General features: G+C 42.5%; 1 protein-coding gene across 1 annotated transcript in view; it reads right to left on the bottom strand.

Moving 5' to 3' along the window:
- Positions 1-17,893, bottom strand: part of LOC114685292 (carcinoembryonic antigen-related cell adhesion molecule 1-like) — a 52,833-nt gene that overhangs the window by 34,378 nt on the left and 562 nt on the right. Inside the window, exons 2-5 of the mRNA XM_037210943.1 lie at positions 17,066-17,425; positions 12,335-12,610; positions 5,889-6,164; positions 532-807 (exon numbers count right to left, since the gene is read on the bottom strand). Coding sequence (XP_037066838.1) covers positions 532-807; positions 5,889-6,164; positions 12,335-12,610; positions 17,066-17,425 — 1,188 coding nt within the window. The remainder of the gene's footprint in view (positions 1-531; positions 808-5,888; positions 6,165-12,334; positions 12,611-17,065; positions 17,426-17,893) is intronic.

The following is a 17,893-nucleotide window of genomic DNA, read 5'->3' as shown; positions in this document are numbered from 1 at the left end:
ATGGGGAGTTTCACAAGGGACCTACGTAATTCAGAATTTGAGTCGAGTTGAATCTGCAACTTTGTACTTGTTGACATGCCATCATCGGCTGCCATCATCTCTCTTTGCTAACTTTGAGACTAAAGGGTCTCTACACTATGTACTTGCTAACACTACACTACGAGAAAACCAAAAGATCCAGGGGGTGGTGTGGAGGAGAGATCGTTACACCCACATAGAGAGTCTATCTCTTCGTCCACTACCCTACTAGAGCCTTTCTTACAAGATCTGGTTAGTGGCAAATGGCGGCAATAAAGGCAGTAAGCGTTCTTTGTCTATCGCCTTGGACATGGTTGAGTGTCATCAGATGTCTATAGAAGATTTAGAAGATTACATGCTCAATATACCTTGAGACATTGCAAGAACTGGCTATACTTGTATCTTGAGCCATGTTTTTCTCCTTATGACTTTGACCCATTCTGCACTCTGTTGATAAAGAAACTGCCCCCACCCCCAACACTATGGAGAAACAAGGGAGGAGAGTTCACTCACCTATTATGTCCAGCTGGATGGGGTCACTCCTCTTGGAACTGACTTGATTGGATACTTCACACTGATAGTCCCCGGAATTCAAACTCCTGGCAGGGTCTATTTCCAGGGTGCTGTTGTTCTGGGACAGCCTCATGCTATTGGTGATCCTCAGACTCTGGCCTTTGAAGAGCCAATGGATTGAGATCCCAGTGTCATTTGACAAGCACTTCAGGATCACAGAGGTCAGGCCTTTGACTGTGGTGTTGGTGAATTGGATGGAGGGTTTAGTCACTGGTTCTGTGAATAAACAGTGAAGGGAACCAGCTGAGAGTCCTTCCCCCTCAGAGATCTCAGCCAGCTCACAGGGCCATAGAATGAAGGGGCCCTCTAAGATCACATGTTCAAGATATGGTCTGTAAGGAAAGAGCTGAATCCTACTCCTACCAAGATCACCCACAGTGACCCTGACTCAGGGTATTTGTGTAGATTCTATACTGGGAGCCTCTTCAGCCCAATGTCCAAAAATTTCATGGTGGGGGGAATGTATTTCCCAATGATATTTGTGGTAATTCTTGCTCACATTTTCTGTGAGTGTGAACAGTTAGGTAGTGCTTTTATGAAATAGCCTTTTAATTTTTATTAAAAAAAATTGTCATAGGGGTAAGATGGCCTAGATAATCTTAAAGGTGTTAAAGGCTAGTCCTGAGGATGGGGATAAATCACTAACTGAAGAATTTCTGTTTGTAGAAAAAAAATGTATTTCCTGCTCCATGGATATGGATTAAATACTACAGAGAAGAAGTGAATAATCACAGTGATTACCATAGCCTACCACTCTAATGCTCAGTACTGATATTTTTGAGACAGGGTCTCACTGTACAATCCTAGCTCACTTGGAACTTGCTATGTAGACCAGGCTGGCCTCAAACTCACACTGTCTTCCTGCCTTCCCTCCTCAGTGCTGGCATCAAAGATGTGTGCCACCACACTTAGCTGACATTTGTTTTTTGAACCTTGAGAAGAGTAAGCAAAAGAAAATCATCAACTGTCAGTGTCATGGTTTACCCTGACTCAGAGCAGTGCTCCCAGACACCTCTACCCACTCTTTCCATCCCATGGAGTCAGAGCTGAGCCCAGCCACCCCACCCATGAGACAGGAGCAGATCTGGGGGCAGAGGTCTAGTCCCCATGTGTGGGGAATATTCTCCTTCAATTTGGAGAATAAGAAAGTGAGCACAGTTGAAAGCCCTGGATGTTCTTTGTAGGACATGGAGGTCATAAAATGAAAATGGAGGGGACAGGAAAGTTTGTGTTAGGTACAGAAAGAAATCTTGACCTTGAGGCTCTCTTAAGCATGAAAAGTCCCTTACACAACCAAAGGCTCCCAAAACTGGCAGAACCTCCTCCTCACATTGCAAGCTCCATCCCTCTCAGCCAGAAATCAGAGAACCAGGAGGCCATTAGACTTAGGGATGGAACAGGAGGCTTGGGAGAAGAATGAGTTTTGCTTTTTCCCATAGACATGGGCTGGAAATGAAATGCTTCTGCACCTTTCCAGAAGGCTAAAAGACTCCACTCCAAACCTCGTGCTGATATTTTTGATACCCCCTTTTTAAAGACTCCAATGTCCCTGACCCTGACATTAATCTGAACACCTACGAATAGATGATTTTCAACAAAGAAGCCCAAACACTACAATGGAAAAAAGAAAGCATCTTCAACAAATGGTGCTGGCATAACTGGATGTCAACATGTAGAAGACTGCAAATAGATCCATATATGTCACTGTGCACAAAACTTAAGTCCAAGTAGATCAAAGACCTCAACATACATCCAGTTACTCTAAACCTGATAGAAGAGTAAGTGGAAAGTAAGAGAAGAAGAGAAAGTCTTGAATGCATTGGCACCACAGATCACTTCCTAAATATAACACCAGTAGCACAGACACTGAGAGAAACAATTAATCAATGGGACCTCTTGAAACTGAGAAGCATTTGTAGAGCAAAGGACATGGTCAATAAGACAAAATAACAGCCTATAGAATGGGAAAAGATCTTCACCAAACCCATATCTGACAGAGGGCTGATATCCAGAATGTATAAAGAATTCAGGAAAATAGACATCAAAATACCAAACAGTCCAATTAAAAATGGGCTATAGAGCTAAACAGAGAATTATCAACAAAAGAAGCTCAAATGGCTGAAACGACACTTAAGGAATTGCAGCATCTTTAGTCATCAGGGAAATGCAAATCAAAACAACTCTGAGAGACCATCTTACACCTGTCAGAATGACTAAGATCAACAACACTGAACACAGCTTATGTTGGAGAAGAAGTAGAGCAAGGGGAACACTCCTCAACTATTGGTGAGAATGCAAACTTGTACAGCCACTTTGGAAATCAGTATGGTACTTTCTCAGAAAATTGGGAATTGATCTCGCTTAAGACCCAGCGATATCACTCTTGAGCATATACCCAAGGAATGCTCAATCATACCACAAGGACACATGCTCAATTATGTTCATAGTAGCCTTATTTGTAATAGCCAGAACTTGGAAACAACCTAGATGCCCTTCAACTGAAGAATAGATAAAGAAAATGTGGTACATATACACAATGGAGTACTACTCAGCAGAGAAAAACAATGACAACATGAAATTTGCAGGCAAATGGAGGGAACTAGAAAAAAATCATCCTGAGTGAGGTAACCCAGACTCAGAAAGACACACATGGTATGTGTCACTAATAAGAGGATAATAGATGAAAAGCAAAGGATAACCAGACTGCAACTCACAGCTCCAGGGAGGCTACCTAGTAAAGAGGACCCAATGAAAGACACAGGATTGCCCAACAATGGAGAAATGGATGAGATCTACATGAGCAAACTGGGGTTGAGAGGAGGTAATGGAGGGCAGGGGTCAGGAGAAAGAGAGCTTAGGGGAGCAGAAGGTCCTTGCTGGATCAGGAACAGAGTGGGAAAACAAGGAAAGAGATATCATGATAAATGAAGACACCATGGGAATAGATGCAGAGTACTAGAGAGGTCCCCAGAAACACACATAGATGACTCCACTATAGACTACTGGCAGTGGTTGAGAGGGTGCCTGAGCAGACCTACACTGGTGATCTGATGGCCGAACACCCTAACTGTCATGATAGAGCCCTCATCCAGGACAATGGAAGCAGATGCAGATTTCCTCAGCCAATCCCCAGGTGGAGTCCCAGGAGTCCAATCCAGAAGAGAGAGGAGGGATCATGTCAGCAAGAGATAACAAGACCATGATTAGGAAAAGTACAGAGAGAACTAGGCAAACTATTGGAAACACATGAACTGTGTCCAATAGCTGAGGAACCCCCATGGAACTGGATTAGGCCCTCTAGATAAGTGAGACAGTTGTGTAGCTTGAACTCTTTAGGAGGACCCCAGGCAGTGGGACCCAAACCTGTCCTTACTACATGAGCTGGCTTTTTGGAACTTACTGCCTGTGCTGAGACACTTAGATCAGCCTTGGTATAGGGAAAGGGGTTTGGACCTTCCCCAACTCCAGATACCAGGCTATGCTGACTCCCCAGGGAAGACCTTGCCTTGGAGGAGGTGGGAATGAGGGGTGGGTTGGGAGGGAATGCTGGAGGTAGGAGCAGGGAGGACAGGGAATTCCGTGGTTGAAATGAAAAACGAATAGAATATCCCTTAATAAAAAAGAAAAATATATATAAATATAAAAATTCATTTGTGCTGGCTCTTTTGAAATTATTGCTGTGAAACAGACTTGCCTTATTGAGTTACAGAAATTGGAAGGCATTCTTGCTGTCCATCTGACCCTTTGTGACAAGATAAGTATTGATCAGGCTGCTAATATTCTTCAATGATGAACAAATAATCAGTTATTCAAGGGATGTTGGGAAATTGGGATATCCAGGTAAAAGAATGAAGTTAAGCCTTCACCTAACAACATATACAAATCAGCTCTACATGGATAAAAAATTAGAGCTGAAGGTCATCAGACTTTTAGGAAACAGGATGAAAACATCTTGAAACTGGATTTCAAATGATGTCTTTGTTATGATGCCAGATGCATCATTTGGGCCTTTTGACTGCTTGTATGTCTCTGCACCACATGCATGTTTGGTATATGAGGAGAAGAAAAGAGGGTGCTGAATTCCTTGGAACTTCAGTTACAGACAGTAATAAACTGCCCTGTAGATGCTGGGAATTGAACCCCTGTCCATTCAAAGAGTTGCTAGGGCTCTAAACTATTGAGTTATCTCTCCAGTCCCATAAACCATATGTATACACACACATACTACTACACAGAAAACAGTTATTAGAAAAAAGCGTCTTGTGCAGAGATGTCATGCTTCAAATGTCAGCATGAGGATAAGAAACTCAGTATATGGGCCACCAAGATGGCTCAGTTGGGAAGAGTGCCTGCTGAACTCACTCCCAGTACCTACCCCTAATTGCCACACAGAAATAAATGCACAAACAAATGTGGGCCAGTGAAATGGCTTAGCAGATAAAGGGCTTGTTCACTCACTTGAGGTCAATCCCCTGTCCCTGGAGAACTGGCTCCCACAAATGTTCCCCTGACCTCCACTCATGGGTATGGGACATGCACACAAAATGAATAGATATGAAAATGTAGTAGGGAACTCATTACAGGTCCTTTCTATTTATGGATTTTATATTTATGGATCGAAACCTTGGAAACAAACTACTTGAAAAAGTATCTCAATAGTGAAAAATGTATTGTTTCCTCCTATCTTTGTCCTGTACTCAACACAGTAAGACTAGGGTCTATGCAGTATTCATATTAGGCATTGGAAATAATCTAAAGGAGATCTGAATATGTTGAAAGAAGTGTAGAGTAACATGAATGTTTTACTAGTTTCTGAGGGTTGACTATGTGACTGACTCAGACCCTAAACTCTTAATCACTTTGCATTTCTATTTGCTCTATTGACATCTATTGTTGTTAATATTGACCAGGTCTCACAATGTGATCTGAGATGGCCTTTACTTCTATGCTTCCTGCTTCATACTCTCTCTTTTGGGACAGGGTCTCTGTGTAGCTTTGCGCCTTTCCTGGGACTCTGGCTAACCTCAAACTGGCTACAAAACCACAGTGGTTGGGAAATCTCAGAGATCCAACTGTCTCTACCTCTGCTGTGCTGGGATTAAAGGCATGCAGCACTCTGCTCACCTTGCTTGGTGTTATATCATGAGATTAACATGCATCTATCACCAAGCTGGCTGTATTTGTATCTTGAGCCATGTTTTTCTCTTTGTGACTTTGACCCATTCTGCACTCTTTTGATAAAGAAACTGCCCCCACCCCCAACACTATGGAGAAACAAGGGAGGTGAGTTCACTCACCTATTATGTCCAGCTGGATGGGGTCACTCCTCTTGGAACTGACTTGATTGGATACTTCACACTGATAGTCCCCGGAATGCGAACTCCTCGCAGAGTATATTAGGAGGGTGCGGTTGTTCTGTGACAGCTTCATCCTCTCTGTGAGCTCCACACTCTGACCATTGAAGAGCCAATGGATGGAGATCCCAGTGTCGTTTGACAAGCAGGTCAGGAACACAGACATCATATTTTTGAATGTGGAGTTGGTGACTTGGATGGAGGGTGGAGTCACTGGCTCTGTGGAAAAATAGTGGAGAAGACCAGCTGAGAGTCCTTCACCCTCAGAGATCTCATCCAATTCACAGGGCCCATAGAATGAAAGGGCACAAAGAGAGCATCCAAATAAATAAAATCAGAAATGAAAAGGGATACATGACAATAAACAAAAGGAAAATCTAGAGAATCATTAGGTTACTCCTCAAAAACCCTACTCCACAAAATTGGAAAATCTAAAAGAAATGGAGAATTTTGTGGATAGGTACCATATACCAAAATTACATCAAGACCAGATAAACAATTTAAATAGACCTATAATACTTAAGGAAGTAGTAACAGTAATCAAATCTCCCAACCAGAAATGGCACAGGACCAGATGATTTCATCACAGAATTCTACCAGAATTTCAAAGCAGAGCTAATACCAATATTCTTCAAATTGTTCCACACAATAGAAACAGAAGGAACATTGCCAAACTTTTTATGAGGCACCCTGGTAAAGAAACCACACAAAGATGCAACAAAGAAAGAGAATTGAGGCGGACGGTGGTGGCGCACGCCTTTAATCCCAGCACTCGGGAGGCAGAGCCAGGTGGATCTTTGTGAGTTCGAGGACAGCCTGGGCTACCAAGTGAGTCCCAGGAAAGGCGCAAAGCTACACAGAGAAACCCTGTCTCAAAAAACCAAAAAAAAGAAAGAAAGAAAGAAAGAAAGAAAGAAAGAGAATTGCAGACCAATCTCCCTCATGAATATTGATGCAAAAATACTCAATAAAATACTGGCAAACCAAAATCAAGAACACAGTAATATATATATAAGCCACAATCAAGTAGGCTTCATACAGAGATGCAAGAATGGTTCAAAATACAAAATTCTGTCAATGTAATCCACCATATATCAAACTGAAAGAAAAATTCCACATGATCATCTCGTTAGATGCTGAAAAAGCCTTTGACAAAATCCAACACCCTTTCATGACAAAGGTCTTGGGGTGATCAGGAATACATGGAAGATTCCTAAATGTAATATAGGCAATTTACAGCAATCTGACAGCCAACATCAAATTAAATGGAGAGAAACTCAAAGCGATTCCACTAAAATCAGGAAAAAGACAAGGCTGCCCCTCTCACCAAATATATTCAATGTAGTAGCCAAAGTTCTAAGTATGCAATAAGACAACAAAATAAAATCAAGGTGATACAAATTGGAAAGGGAGAAGTCAAATTTTCCCTATTTGTAGAAGATACGATAGTATGCATAAGTGACAAGGAAATTTCTACCAGGAAACTCCTACAGCTGATAAACACCTTCTTCCCACCTTGCTCGGGGAAGACTGGGTGAGTTGAAGTGTGAGGATCTTAGCAAGTGTCCTTTTCACCTCTACACTTCTTTCAATCCTCAAATTCCATCAATTTTATCGAGGCAATCACATGAAGCTGTGGGAATGTGAGAAAGGGCTATTGCAATTTTGTGTGTTGAATATCCAGTGTTTCTATCTTATTCTCAGGGTCTCATTTGTGGCAGCCATGAATAAGTGGTCTCTTGTGGCTGTGACCTACGTGACAGAAGGTCCAGGCTATTGACTCTCAATGTACCATGTCCTCTGCAGAGACCATGGTTTCTGCAGTGGGGTAGGAAAGCAAGGCAGACCCTGTGAGACCTCATTCCCCTCTGCTTGGTTACTGTGGAGAACTTAGCCTCAAACTTGCAGAAACTCTGTTGGAACTGCTCTGCAATCTGCATTGCCTCCTTCTCTGCCTGTACAGAGATCATATCTGCATGTGTCCTGAGGGCTATCTTAGGCTCACCTTCCCAAGTATATTCCTACATTAATACCTCGCTTGTCTCAATCCATCATGATCACATCCTGAAGGGTGAAAACTAGTAAATTACCAGGTTTAAGAATTATGCATCAGACCCCCCTCCTTTTTTTCTCTCCCTTTTTATTTAGTAGCCATGTTACTGTGGCTTCACCTTTTGGATAACTGTGTCTCCCCAAACTCCTAATGTATCAATGCTGTACTCACAATGTTACTTCTTGTTGTAACCATTTGGGGCTCAAACCTCACCAGTCTGCTCAAGAGTGATTATTAATGCTAATGTTGACCAAGGTGGTATGGCATTTATAATGTGGCTGGTCTTGTATCTGGTTTCATCTATATGATAAATCTGTCACATAGAAATTATTTCCATTCAGAGGATAAAAAACTGGATCTTAAAGTGGTTTTCAAAAACTACTTAAATCTGTATGGTTAATCAGAGATAGACCTGGCTACCTGGCTTCAAGGCTAGTACTAGCTGTAGGAATAATTGAAGCAACATTTTTTTTCTTCCTGTGTGTATGGTATTTTGCAAAAAATGTTACTGAATTATTATATTAAATCTTTAAAAACTACTATGAGGCAGGTGAGGATAGGATATAACCTAGCATCCTAGCATCAGAGGCTGAGGCAGGAGGATTATGAATTTGAGGCAAGTCTGGGTTATATAATGAGACCACTGCCCCCCTAAAAGTTCCCCCATCCTAGTGGAAGGAGAAAACTAAAGATGAGGATGAAGATAAACAAAACAGAGACTAGAGTAACTGTAAGAAACAGACAAACCAAAAGTTGGTTCTTCAAAAATGATTAACAACATTAGCAACCTTTTCTCAGATAAACTTTGAAAAAAGGAGATGGATATTAATACAATTTGAGACCTCACCATCCATTCTCAAGAATATGAAGAATTTCAAGAGCACTCAGTACTTATATGCTAACTGTTGTGTGGCCTAGATGCAATGGACAAATTCCTACAAACCTGGATTCTTTAGAGGTGGAATTGTGAAAGAAAAAATTGAATAGCTGTATAACCAATAAGATTGGATCAACAAAAAATTGACAAAATTTCACAGACTTTAATAACAAAAACACTGAAACATGATGGAAGTCCAGCTCCGTATAACAAAGGCCACACATGGAAACCCACAGACAACATCATATGCAGTGGGGAGACTGACAGCTTTTTCTCTAAGATCAGGAAGAACACAGGATGCTTCTGTGACCACATCTGTTCAAGAGACTCTTAGGAGTGCTACACAGAGCCATTAGGCTAGACAATGAAATGAAGGTGCCCAATTATGAGGTGCTAAAGATATCTGTAGATGACAGGAACTTGTTAACAGAAAATCCTTAACATTCTACAGAAAGTTCTCAAAACTAAATGAGCAAAACTAGTAAATTTGTTGGCTAATGAAATGAACATGCCCAAGTGAGATGTATTACTGTATACTAATATTGACCATGAACAATTGGATTTTCCTTTTTTCTGACAGTAGTGGAACTTGAACCTAGTTCCTATTTCATGCCCAACAAGTGTTCAGCCCTTGAGCAATAGTCTCAGCCTTAACAGTGAACAATTGGAAAGGAAATGAAGAAAGTATTTATTTATGAAAGCACCAAAAAGAATAAAATACTTAGAATTAACTCCACCAAGGAGATAAAAGACTTGCACTCAGAAAACTACCAAATAAGAGATGATGAAAGAAGACAAGAAATGACAACCATTGGGGTTGATGGGTTGGAAGACTTAATCTCATTATTACGTTGTTCTGCAGTACTGGGATTGAACCCAGGGCTTTATGCATGGTAAGCAATGCACTACCACTGAGCTATACTCTAAGCTCTGCCTTCTAATTTTTATTTAGAAACAGGATGTCAATAAATCAGTCAGGCTGGCCTTGAATTGGTTGTGGGAGGCAGTTTTAGAACTTGGTACTCCTGCCTCAACTTCTTGACTGGCTGGAATTACAGGCATAAGCCAGCTTGCCTGAAAGATTTTTTTTTTAATAGATGAAAATATCCCTGAATGTAGTCTATCAGTTCTATGCACATCATATCAAAACCACAGTGGCATTTTGCACAGAAATAGCAAAGTCCATTCTAGCTGTCCTGAAACTCACTATATAGATCAAGATGGCCTCAAACTCCCAGCGATCCACCTGTCTCTGCTCCCAAGAGCTGGGGTTAGAGGCAAGCTCCACCATATCCAGCCTTAAAAGTATCTTGAAAAAAGCAAGAATAAAGTTGCAGGACATCCTACATGATTTCCTTTTTTAGTACAAAGCTGCAACCATCAAAATAGTCTACTACTGATATAAATGCAGACATACACATCAGTGAAACGGAATTGGAAAGCCCAGACCTGCTCATGGACCCTGACCATGATTAAATTAAAGATTAGTTAATATGATCAATATGTGTGTTTATAGGCCACAGTTTTGCATATATATTATCATGTGTGTCAGATATGCACAGTTGGCATATCCAGCATTTCACTGATCACTTTTATGTTTGTTAAAAACATTCATTTCTGCTGGCTCTTTTAAATTAATTGGTATGAAACAGAATTGTCCTATTTAGTTACAGATATTTGAAGGCTTTCTTGCTGTTCAACTGACCCTCATGACCAGATGAGTTTTGATTAGGCTGCTAAAACTGCACAATGTTAAAAGAATAATCAGTTAAACAAGGGATGTTGGGAAAATGGGATATCCAGGTAAAAGAATGAAGTTAAGCCTTCACCTAACAACATATACAAATCAACTCTACATGGATCAAAGACCTAAAATGGATCAGAGCTGAAAGTCACCAGACTTAGGAGACGGGATGAAAGCATCTTGAAATTGGATTTTGAATGGTGTCTTTGTTATGATGCCACATGCATCATATGGGCCTTTTGGCTGCTTGTATGTCTCTGCACAATAAGCATGTTTGGTACCTGAGGAGAACCGAATAAGGTGTTAAATTCCTTGGAACTTCAGTTACAGACAGTAATAAGCTGCCATGTGGGTACTGGGAATTGAACCCCTGTCCATTGAAAGAGCTTCTAGGGCTCTTAACTATTGAGCTATCTCTCCAGTGACATAAACCACACACACACACACACACACACACACACACACACACACACACACACTATTGCACATATATGGTTACCAGAAAAAAGAGTCTTGTGCAAGGAGGTCATGCTGTCAATGTTAGCATGAGGATGAGAAACTCAGTATATGGGCCACCAAGATGGCTGAGTTGGGAAGAGTGCCTGCCAGACTCCCTCCAGTACCTACCCCCAAATGCCAGACAGAAATAAATTCACAAATTAATATGGGCCAGTAAAATATCTTAGCAGATAATGGGCTAGTTCACCTACCTGAGTTCAATCCCCTGTCCCTGGAGAACTGGCTCCCACAAATTGTCCCCTAATCTCCACATGATGGTGTGGGACATGCACACAAAATGAACAAATATGCAAAAATAGTAAGAAACTCAATACAGGTCCTTTCTATCTATGGATTTTATATTTATGGATGGAAATATTCTTGGAAACAAACTACTTGGAAAAGTATGTCTACAGTGAAAAATGTATTGTCTCCTCCTATCATGGTCCTGCACTCAACACAATAAGACTAGTGTCTATGCAGTATTCATATTAGCCATTGGAAATAATCTAAAGAAATTCTGAATGTGTGTGTACGGGGGTATAGAGGAACATGAATATTTTACTACATTCTGAGGGTAGACTGTGTATCTGACTCAGACACTAAACTCTTAATCACTTTGCATTTCCATTTGCTATATTGACATTTATTGCTGTTACTGACAGGGTTTCACAATGTAATCTGGGCTGGCCTTGTATTTCTTTTTTGTATAGAGAGATTTTCTATTCATTTTACATATCAACCACAGATTCCCCTGTCTGCCCCCCCCCAAGAGTTCCCCTCCAATTCACCCCAGAATGCCACCTCCTCCAAGGCAAGGTCTCCCATGGGGAGTCAGCAGAGACTGGTACATTCCGTTGAGTGGCCTTGTACTTATATGCTTCCTGCTTCATGCTCTCTCTCTCTTTTGAGACAGGGTCTCACTATGTAGCTCTGGCTAACCTGAAACTGGCTACTAAGACCAGGGTGGTTGGGAACTCTTAGAGATCCAACTGTCTCTGCCTCTGTTGTGCTGGGGTTAAAGGCATGCAGCATTCTGCTCACCTTGCTTGGCGTTGTATCATGAGATCAACATGCATCCATCACCAAGCTGGCTTTATTTGTAATTTGAACCATGTTTTCCTCCCTGTACCTTTTACACATTCTGCACTCTGTTGCTAAAGAAACTGCCCCCACCCCCAACACTATGGAGTAAGAGGGGAACAGAGGTCACTCACCTATTACATCCAGCTGGAATGGGTCACTTATCTTGGAACCGAGTGGATTGGATACCTCACACTGATAGTTCCCTGAATCCTTATTCCTGGCAGGGACTATTTCGAGGGTTCTGTTGTTCTGGCTCAGTGTCATCGTATTGGTGATCCTCAGACTCTGGCCATTGAAGAACCATCTGACAGAGTTATCAATGTCGATTGTAGGGCACTTTAGGAACACAGAGACCAGGTCTTTTTCTATGGTTTTGTTGACTTGGATGGATGGTGTAGTCACAGGATCTATGGATAAACAAGGGATGGGGCCAGCTGAGAGTCCATCACCCTCAGAGATCTCAGATAGCTCCTAGGGTCCATAAAATGAAGGGGCCCTCTGCAAGATCACATCTTTGGCTTGAAGATATGGTCTGCAAGAAGAGAGCTCAATCTTACTCCATCAAGATCACTCACAGTGACCCTGAGTCAGGGTTTTGTGTAGATTCCACACTGGGTGCCTCTTCAACCAACTTGTCTAGAAATCTCATGGTTGGGGGAATGTATTTCCCAATGATTTTTGTGGGAATTCTTGCTCCCACTTTGTGTGAGTGTGAACAGTCAGGTCCCTGTTTTGTTTGTTTGTTTGTTTGTTTGTTTGTTTTTTGTTTTTTCGAGACATGGTTTCTCTGTGTAGCTTTGCGCCTTTCCTGGAACTCAATTGATAGCCCAGGCTGGCCTCGAACTCACAGAGATTCTCCTGCCTCTGCCTCCCGAGTGCTGGGATTAAAGGCGTGCGCCACCACCGCCCGGCTCAGGTCCCTCTTTTATGAAATAGCCTTCTGTTTGTTTTTAATTAAATAATTTGTCATGGAATTAAGAATCTTAAAGGTGTTAAAGGCTATACCTCAGGACTGGGAGAAATCCCTAACTGAAGAATTTCTGTTTGTAGAAACACTTATATTTCCTGCCCCATAGACGTGGATTAAAAACTACAGAGAACTGAATAGTCACAGTGCTGACCACAGTCTGCCACTCTAATCCTCAGTATTGATAATTTTTGAGACAGGGTCTCACTCTACAGTCCTAGGTTGCTTGGAACTTGCTATGTAGACTAGGCTGGCCTCAAACTCACACTATCTACCTGTTCTTCCTACTCAGTGCTGGCATCAAGGTATGTGCCACCACACTCAGCTGACATTTGTTTCTTGAACCTTGAGAATAGTAAGCAAAAGAAAATCATCAACCGTCAGTGACATGGTTCACTCTGACTCAGAACAGGGCTCTCAGGTTCCTTCTCCACCTACTCTTTCCATCCCAAGGAGTCAGAGCTGAGCCAGCCACCCCACCCATGAGACAGAAGAAGACCTCTGAGCAAAGGTCTAGTCCCCATGTGTGGGGAATATTCTCCTCCAATTTGGAGAATAAGAATGGGAGCACAGTTGAAAGCCCTGGGTGTTCCTTATAGGTTATGGAGATCATAAAATGAAAATGGAGGGGACAGGAAAGCTTGTGTTAGGCACAGAAAGAAATCCTGACCTTGAGGATCTCCTAACCATGGAAAGTCCTTCACATAACTAAAGACTTTTCAATACTGGAAAAACCTCCTCCTCACATTGCAAACTCCATCCCTATCACACAGAAACCAGAGAACCAGGAGGCCATTAGACATAGGGATGGGGCTTGGAGGAAGACTGAGTTTTGCTTGTTCCCATAGCCATGGGCTGGAAATTAAATGCTACTGTACCTTCCCAGAAAGTTAAAAGACTCCACTCCAAACCTGGTGCTGATATTTCAGAGATCCACTTACTAAGGACTGTAATGTCCTTGACTGTGGTCTTACTGAGGACACTGACAGTTATTGAAGAGGCAGGTATAAGATCCACTTTTATTAGTATTAATGTTAGGAATATAGAGTTCTTGAGAGGATGATTGGAGCTCGCCATTGACAAACCAAGAGTACTGTGGAGGTGCATTAGTATCTGTGTGGCAGCAGATGTAAGGTTTGTTCTTCAATGGAAATGAATATTTGAGAGGGATATGATCAGGACATCTGAATCATCTGGAGCAAACAAAATAAAGTCACATGTGATGTCAGCAGAGGGAAGGGAAAACCCTGGTCTATAGAAAGCCATAGTATCTCTTTGAGGTGTGCTTTAACCTTAGTTGAGCAGGTCTGGGGTACAGATTAGCAGAAGAGTACTCATTCAGCATTCACAAGCCATGATCTATCTCAAGCACAACACACAAATATTCCCACAGTACACTGTTGTGTGCACTGAGACTGAGTGTGACATGTCCCCTGTCTCAATAACCCTGAGCCTCTCTAGTCAGAAGTCCCTGTAGCCCATTTAAGCTCAATGCTTGGCCTGTCTACATGTGCTTGGGCTGGGCCAGGATGCCCTGGCAGCCTAGGTATCTATATGGTAGGTCTGTGTCATGAACTCAAGGGAATTGGGACTGATATGGTAGCTCTAACCCTCTGTATTTAGGCAGTTGGGGCCAGGATGAAACAGAAAATATTTACAGGTAATGTTCAGAGAGAATGAATTACTTGGGGAGGCACTCACTGGGTTCCAGGTTCACATTCATAGTGTCCTGTGTCAGTCCTCAAAACACTGAGTAAAATGAGTGTTCTGTTGTCCTCAAGCAGCTTCAACCTGTCCTCTTCTGAAAGGCTTTGATCATTTATCCTCCAAAGGTAGGCTGTATTCTGAGTCTCAGGCTCACACATTAATGCCACTGAGTCCTTACCTTCCATGGGATTGGAATTGTTGGTTGTGATATTGGTCTTGGGTAGTGGTGTTGTGCTGACCACAGAGAGATGATTGCCCTGTGTGGTACTACTGATTCTTGCAAAGGCCTCTTAGAACCAGAGACAGTCTCTTAACCTCCAGCCAACTCAGATCCTTAAAGAATCAGGCAGGAAGCATATTAAAGGCAAATGGAGTTACTGAGTGCTCAGAGATAATGGGGCCTCCTGTGCTGTGTATGGGAGAAGAAAAGACTGTCTCATGAGTGAACTCAACTGCAGTGTTTGCTGGTCAGACTCAAGCCTTGGAATCAGAGACCTCATTTTATCTCCTGGTCCTCAGGGACCCGTTTCCTGCCTTGAGACACAAGGTTTGAGTCCCTCCAGCTACACTAACCTCCCCTGCTGAAGGTAAACCAGAGCCCTCCAAGCCTTTGCCTGTTCAGGGTTGTCTACAGATAGTTCATGATTAGTCTTCTCATTGAGCCTCCCTGAAAACCTGACAGCCTGTCTGAGATCTCAAACAGCTCAGGATCTGGCTGACATTTAGGTCCAGCTGGGGCACAGGTGGGCCATTCTTATCAGGTGTTTGGTGTTGGTCGACACGAATCAGGGAGTCCTTGTAGAAGTAACCATCTCATTAAATAAGAAACACAGAGCCAATGCAAAGATGAAAGCCCGAGAGGTCAGAGCTAAGAGCCTTACCCTTCACTGTTGCAGCTATCCTCTTCAGCCAAAAGACCTACTTCCTGTGTGTTTGTCTTTATATAAACTTTCTGTTCTGCCTTCTCATTGGTTGTAAACCCAACCACATGACCACATCATCACTGCCTGCCTGTACAGACCTCCAGGTCTTCTATGGTTGGTATTGAGATTAAAGGTGTGTGTCTCCATGCTGGCTGTATCCTTGAACACACAGAGATCCGCGTAGCTCTGCCTCCCAAGAGCTGGGATTAAAGGCATGTACCACCACTCAGCTTCTGCAATGGCTTGCTATTAGCTCTGACCCCCAGGCAACTCTATTTATTAACATACAAATAAAATCACATTTCAGTACAAATAAAATATCAACATAAGTCCTGTTTCCACAAAATGATCTAGAAGAGTGATGGTCACTTAGTACCATTTCCAATGTGGGGAGGCTGGAGATGTAGCTGTGAACAGATGTCTTGTGCTATCTACAACCTGTGTGACCCTGACTCAGTGACTGTGTTTCCTGTCTCAGATTCCCTATAATAGGACACATGGTAAATGATCATTGCCACACCTGCAAGTTAACCTTAAATGTGAACAACAACCTTCCCTTCCACCAAGCAGTGTCTATTAGTGTTTGCCTGCAGGAAATAATCCCTAGGCCTGACCCCTAGAGGCAAGGAGCTGCCATTTGTACGCTTTTTCTTCTTTTAGGGCTCTTGACTTTCCAGGGAGGTCTCAGAAGACCATCAGAAGAGCTGGCTGATTGCCTTTCCTACCTTCCACATATGCTGAGCACACTGAGTCTCAGGAGGAGATGCCCAGGTGACCTACCTCAGACATGGCTCTCAGAGGCTATCAGCAGGCTCCCAGTCTACAATCCATCATTGTCCCAACAGGAGATCAAATTCCAACCCAGTCTACAAGCTTTTTGGGATTCCTGGTCCAGTCTGGCATGGAATTCTTGAGCAAAGCTATTGGGGGTGGGGGTCATCTCTCTGTGAGACTCCCATGGTTTCCTCAGCCAGGCCCTTACTGAGTCCTGAAGGGTCTTCCTCAAGGCCATGGTCATGATGAGCATCTAAGACCCTGGGCAGAGTCTAACATGCCTGACCTCAGTTACCTCAACCCCTCTTCTCTGAGGGTGGATTCAAGTGAGGCAACCTGATTTATGGCCCTTTTCTCCACTGTGTGTCCTTTACTAAATGTTTGTATCACAATGTTGGGACCATGACACAGAGTCATCCAGGAGTGACAGCTCTATAGGTAAAATAGGATTAGCTCCACCCATGACCCAGAGGTTACAGAGAATTACTCACAGTATACTTGAAAATGCACGAGATAAAAAAAATCACGATTCATTCTATTCTTTAGTTTTGCGTTGTAGCCTCTTGCATCATTCTTACTGACATTCCTGATGAGCAGTGATCCATTTTGGTACATTTCCACTTGATCACGGAATTCAGGCTGAAGTGCTATTGAATTCGGCCGAGGAGTACATGAGGCTATAAATTTCTTCACAGAGTTTACTTCCTTGAACCAGGAAAACAAACCGTAATCGAATGGCATATCGTGGACAACTAGAAGAACACTATTTCCTACAGCAACAATGGGTGGAATTGCTTCAACAGTGACGAACAGGGCAGTGGTGGGAGAGTTCCAGTAGGTTAAAAGAGAGACTAAGAGGGAAGAGAGAAAAATATCTATCATTATCAGGACTTTTGCTTTTGGTAGAATTTTGAAATGTGAATATTTAACTCTCAGCCTTTGTTTATGTGTCCTGTTGTGGGGAGGTCAGCAGCATCACCCCCATTCATCAGTATCCCTGTTTCTTTTCACTTTATGAAACTGGCTTCATAGTGTCTACACAGCTCACCCCTCTCTGCCCTCAGATCCCTCATCACACTCAGAAACCATAGTGTAGCATGTCTTGTCTGACCTCCTCCTCTAAAGACTCTGTGCCTTCACATTCTGACCGGTCCCTGCTCTGTTTCTTCTGAAGTGCTTCTCAACCCCTGAACCACCTTCTAGATTTCCTTGCTGCTCTATCTTCCTGCCATATAGTAGCAGGGCTTACTGAGGAGGACTAGTTTGAATTTTGTTTAAACCTCTCTACCTCAAACAGGCTCAGATACCAGTGAGCAAAT

This window comes from Peromyscus leucopus, chromosome 1 (assembly GCF_004664715.2).
Source record: "Peromyscus leucopus breed LL Stock chromosome 1, UCI_PerLeu_2.1, whole genome shotgun sequence".
Taxonomy (NCBI): domain Eukaryota; kingdom Metazoa; phylum Chordata; class Mammalia; order Rodentia; family Cricetidae; genus Peromyscus; species Peromyscus leucopus.
Note: the sequence above shows the minus strand (reverse complement) of the source record. Positions and strands in the feature narration are given on the sequence as shown.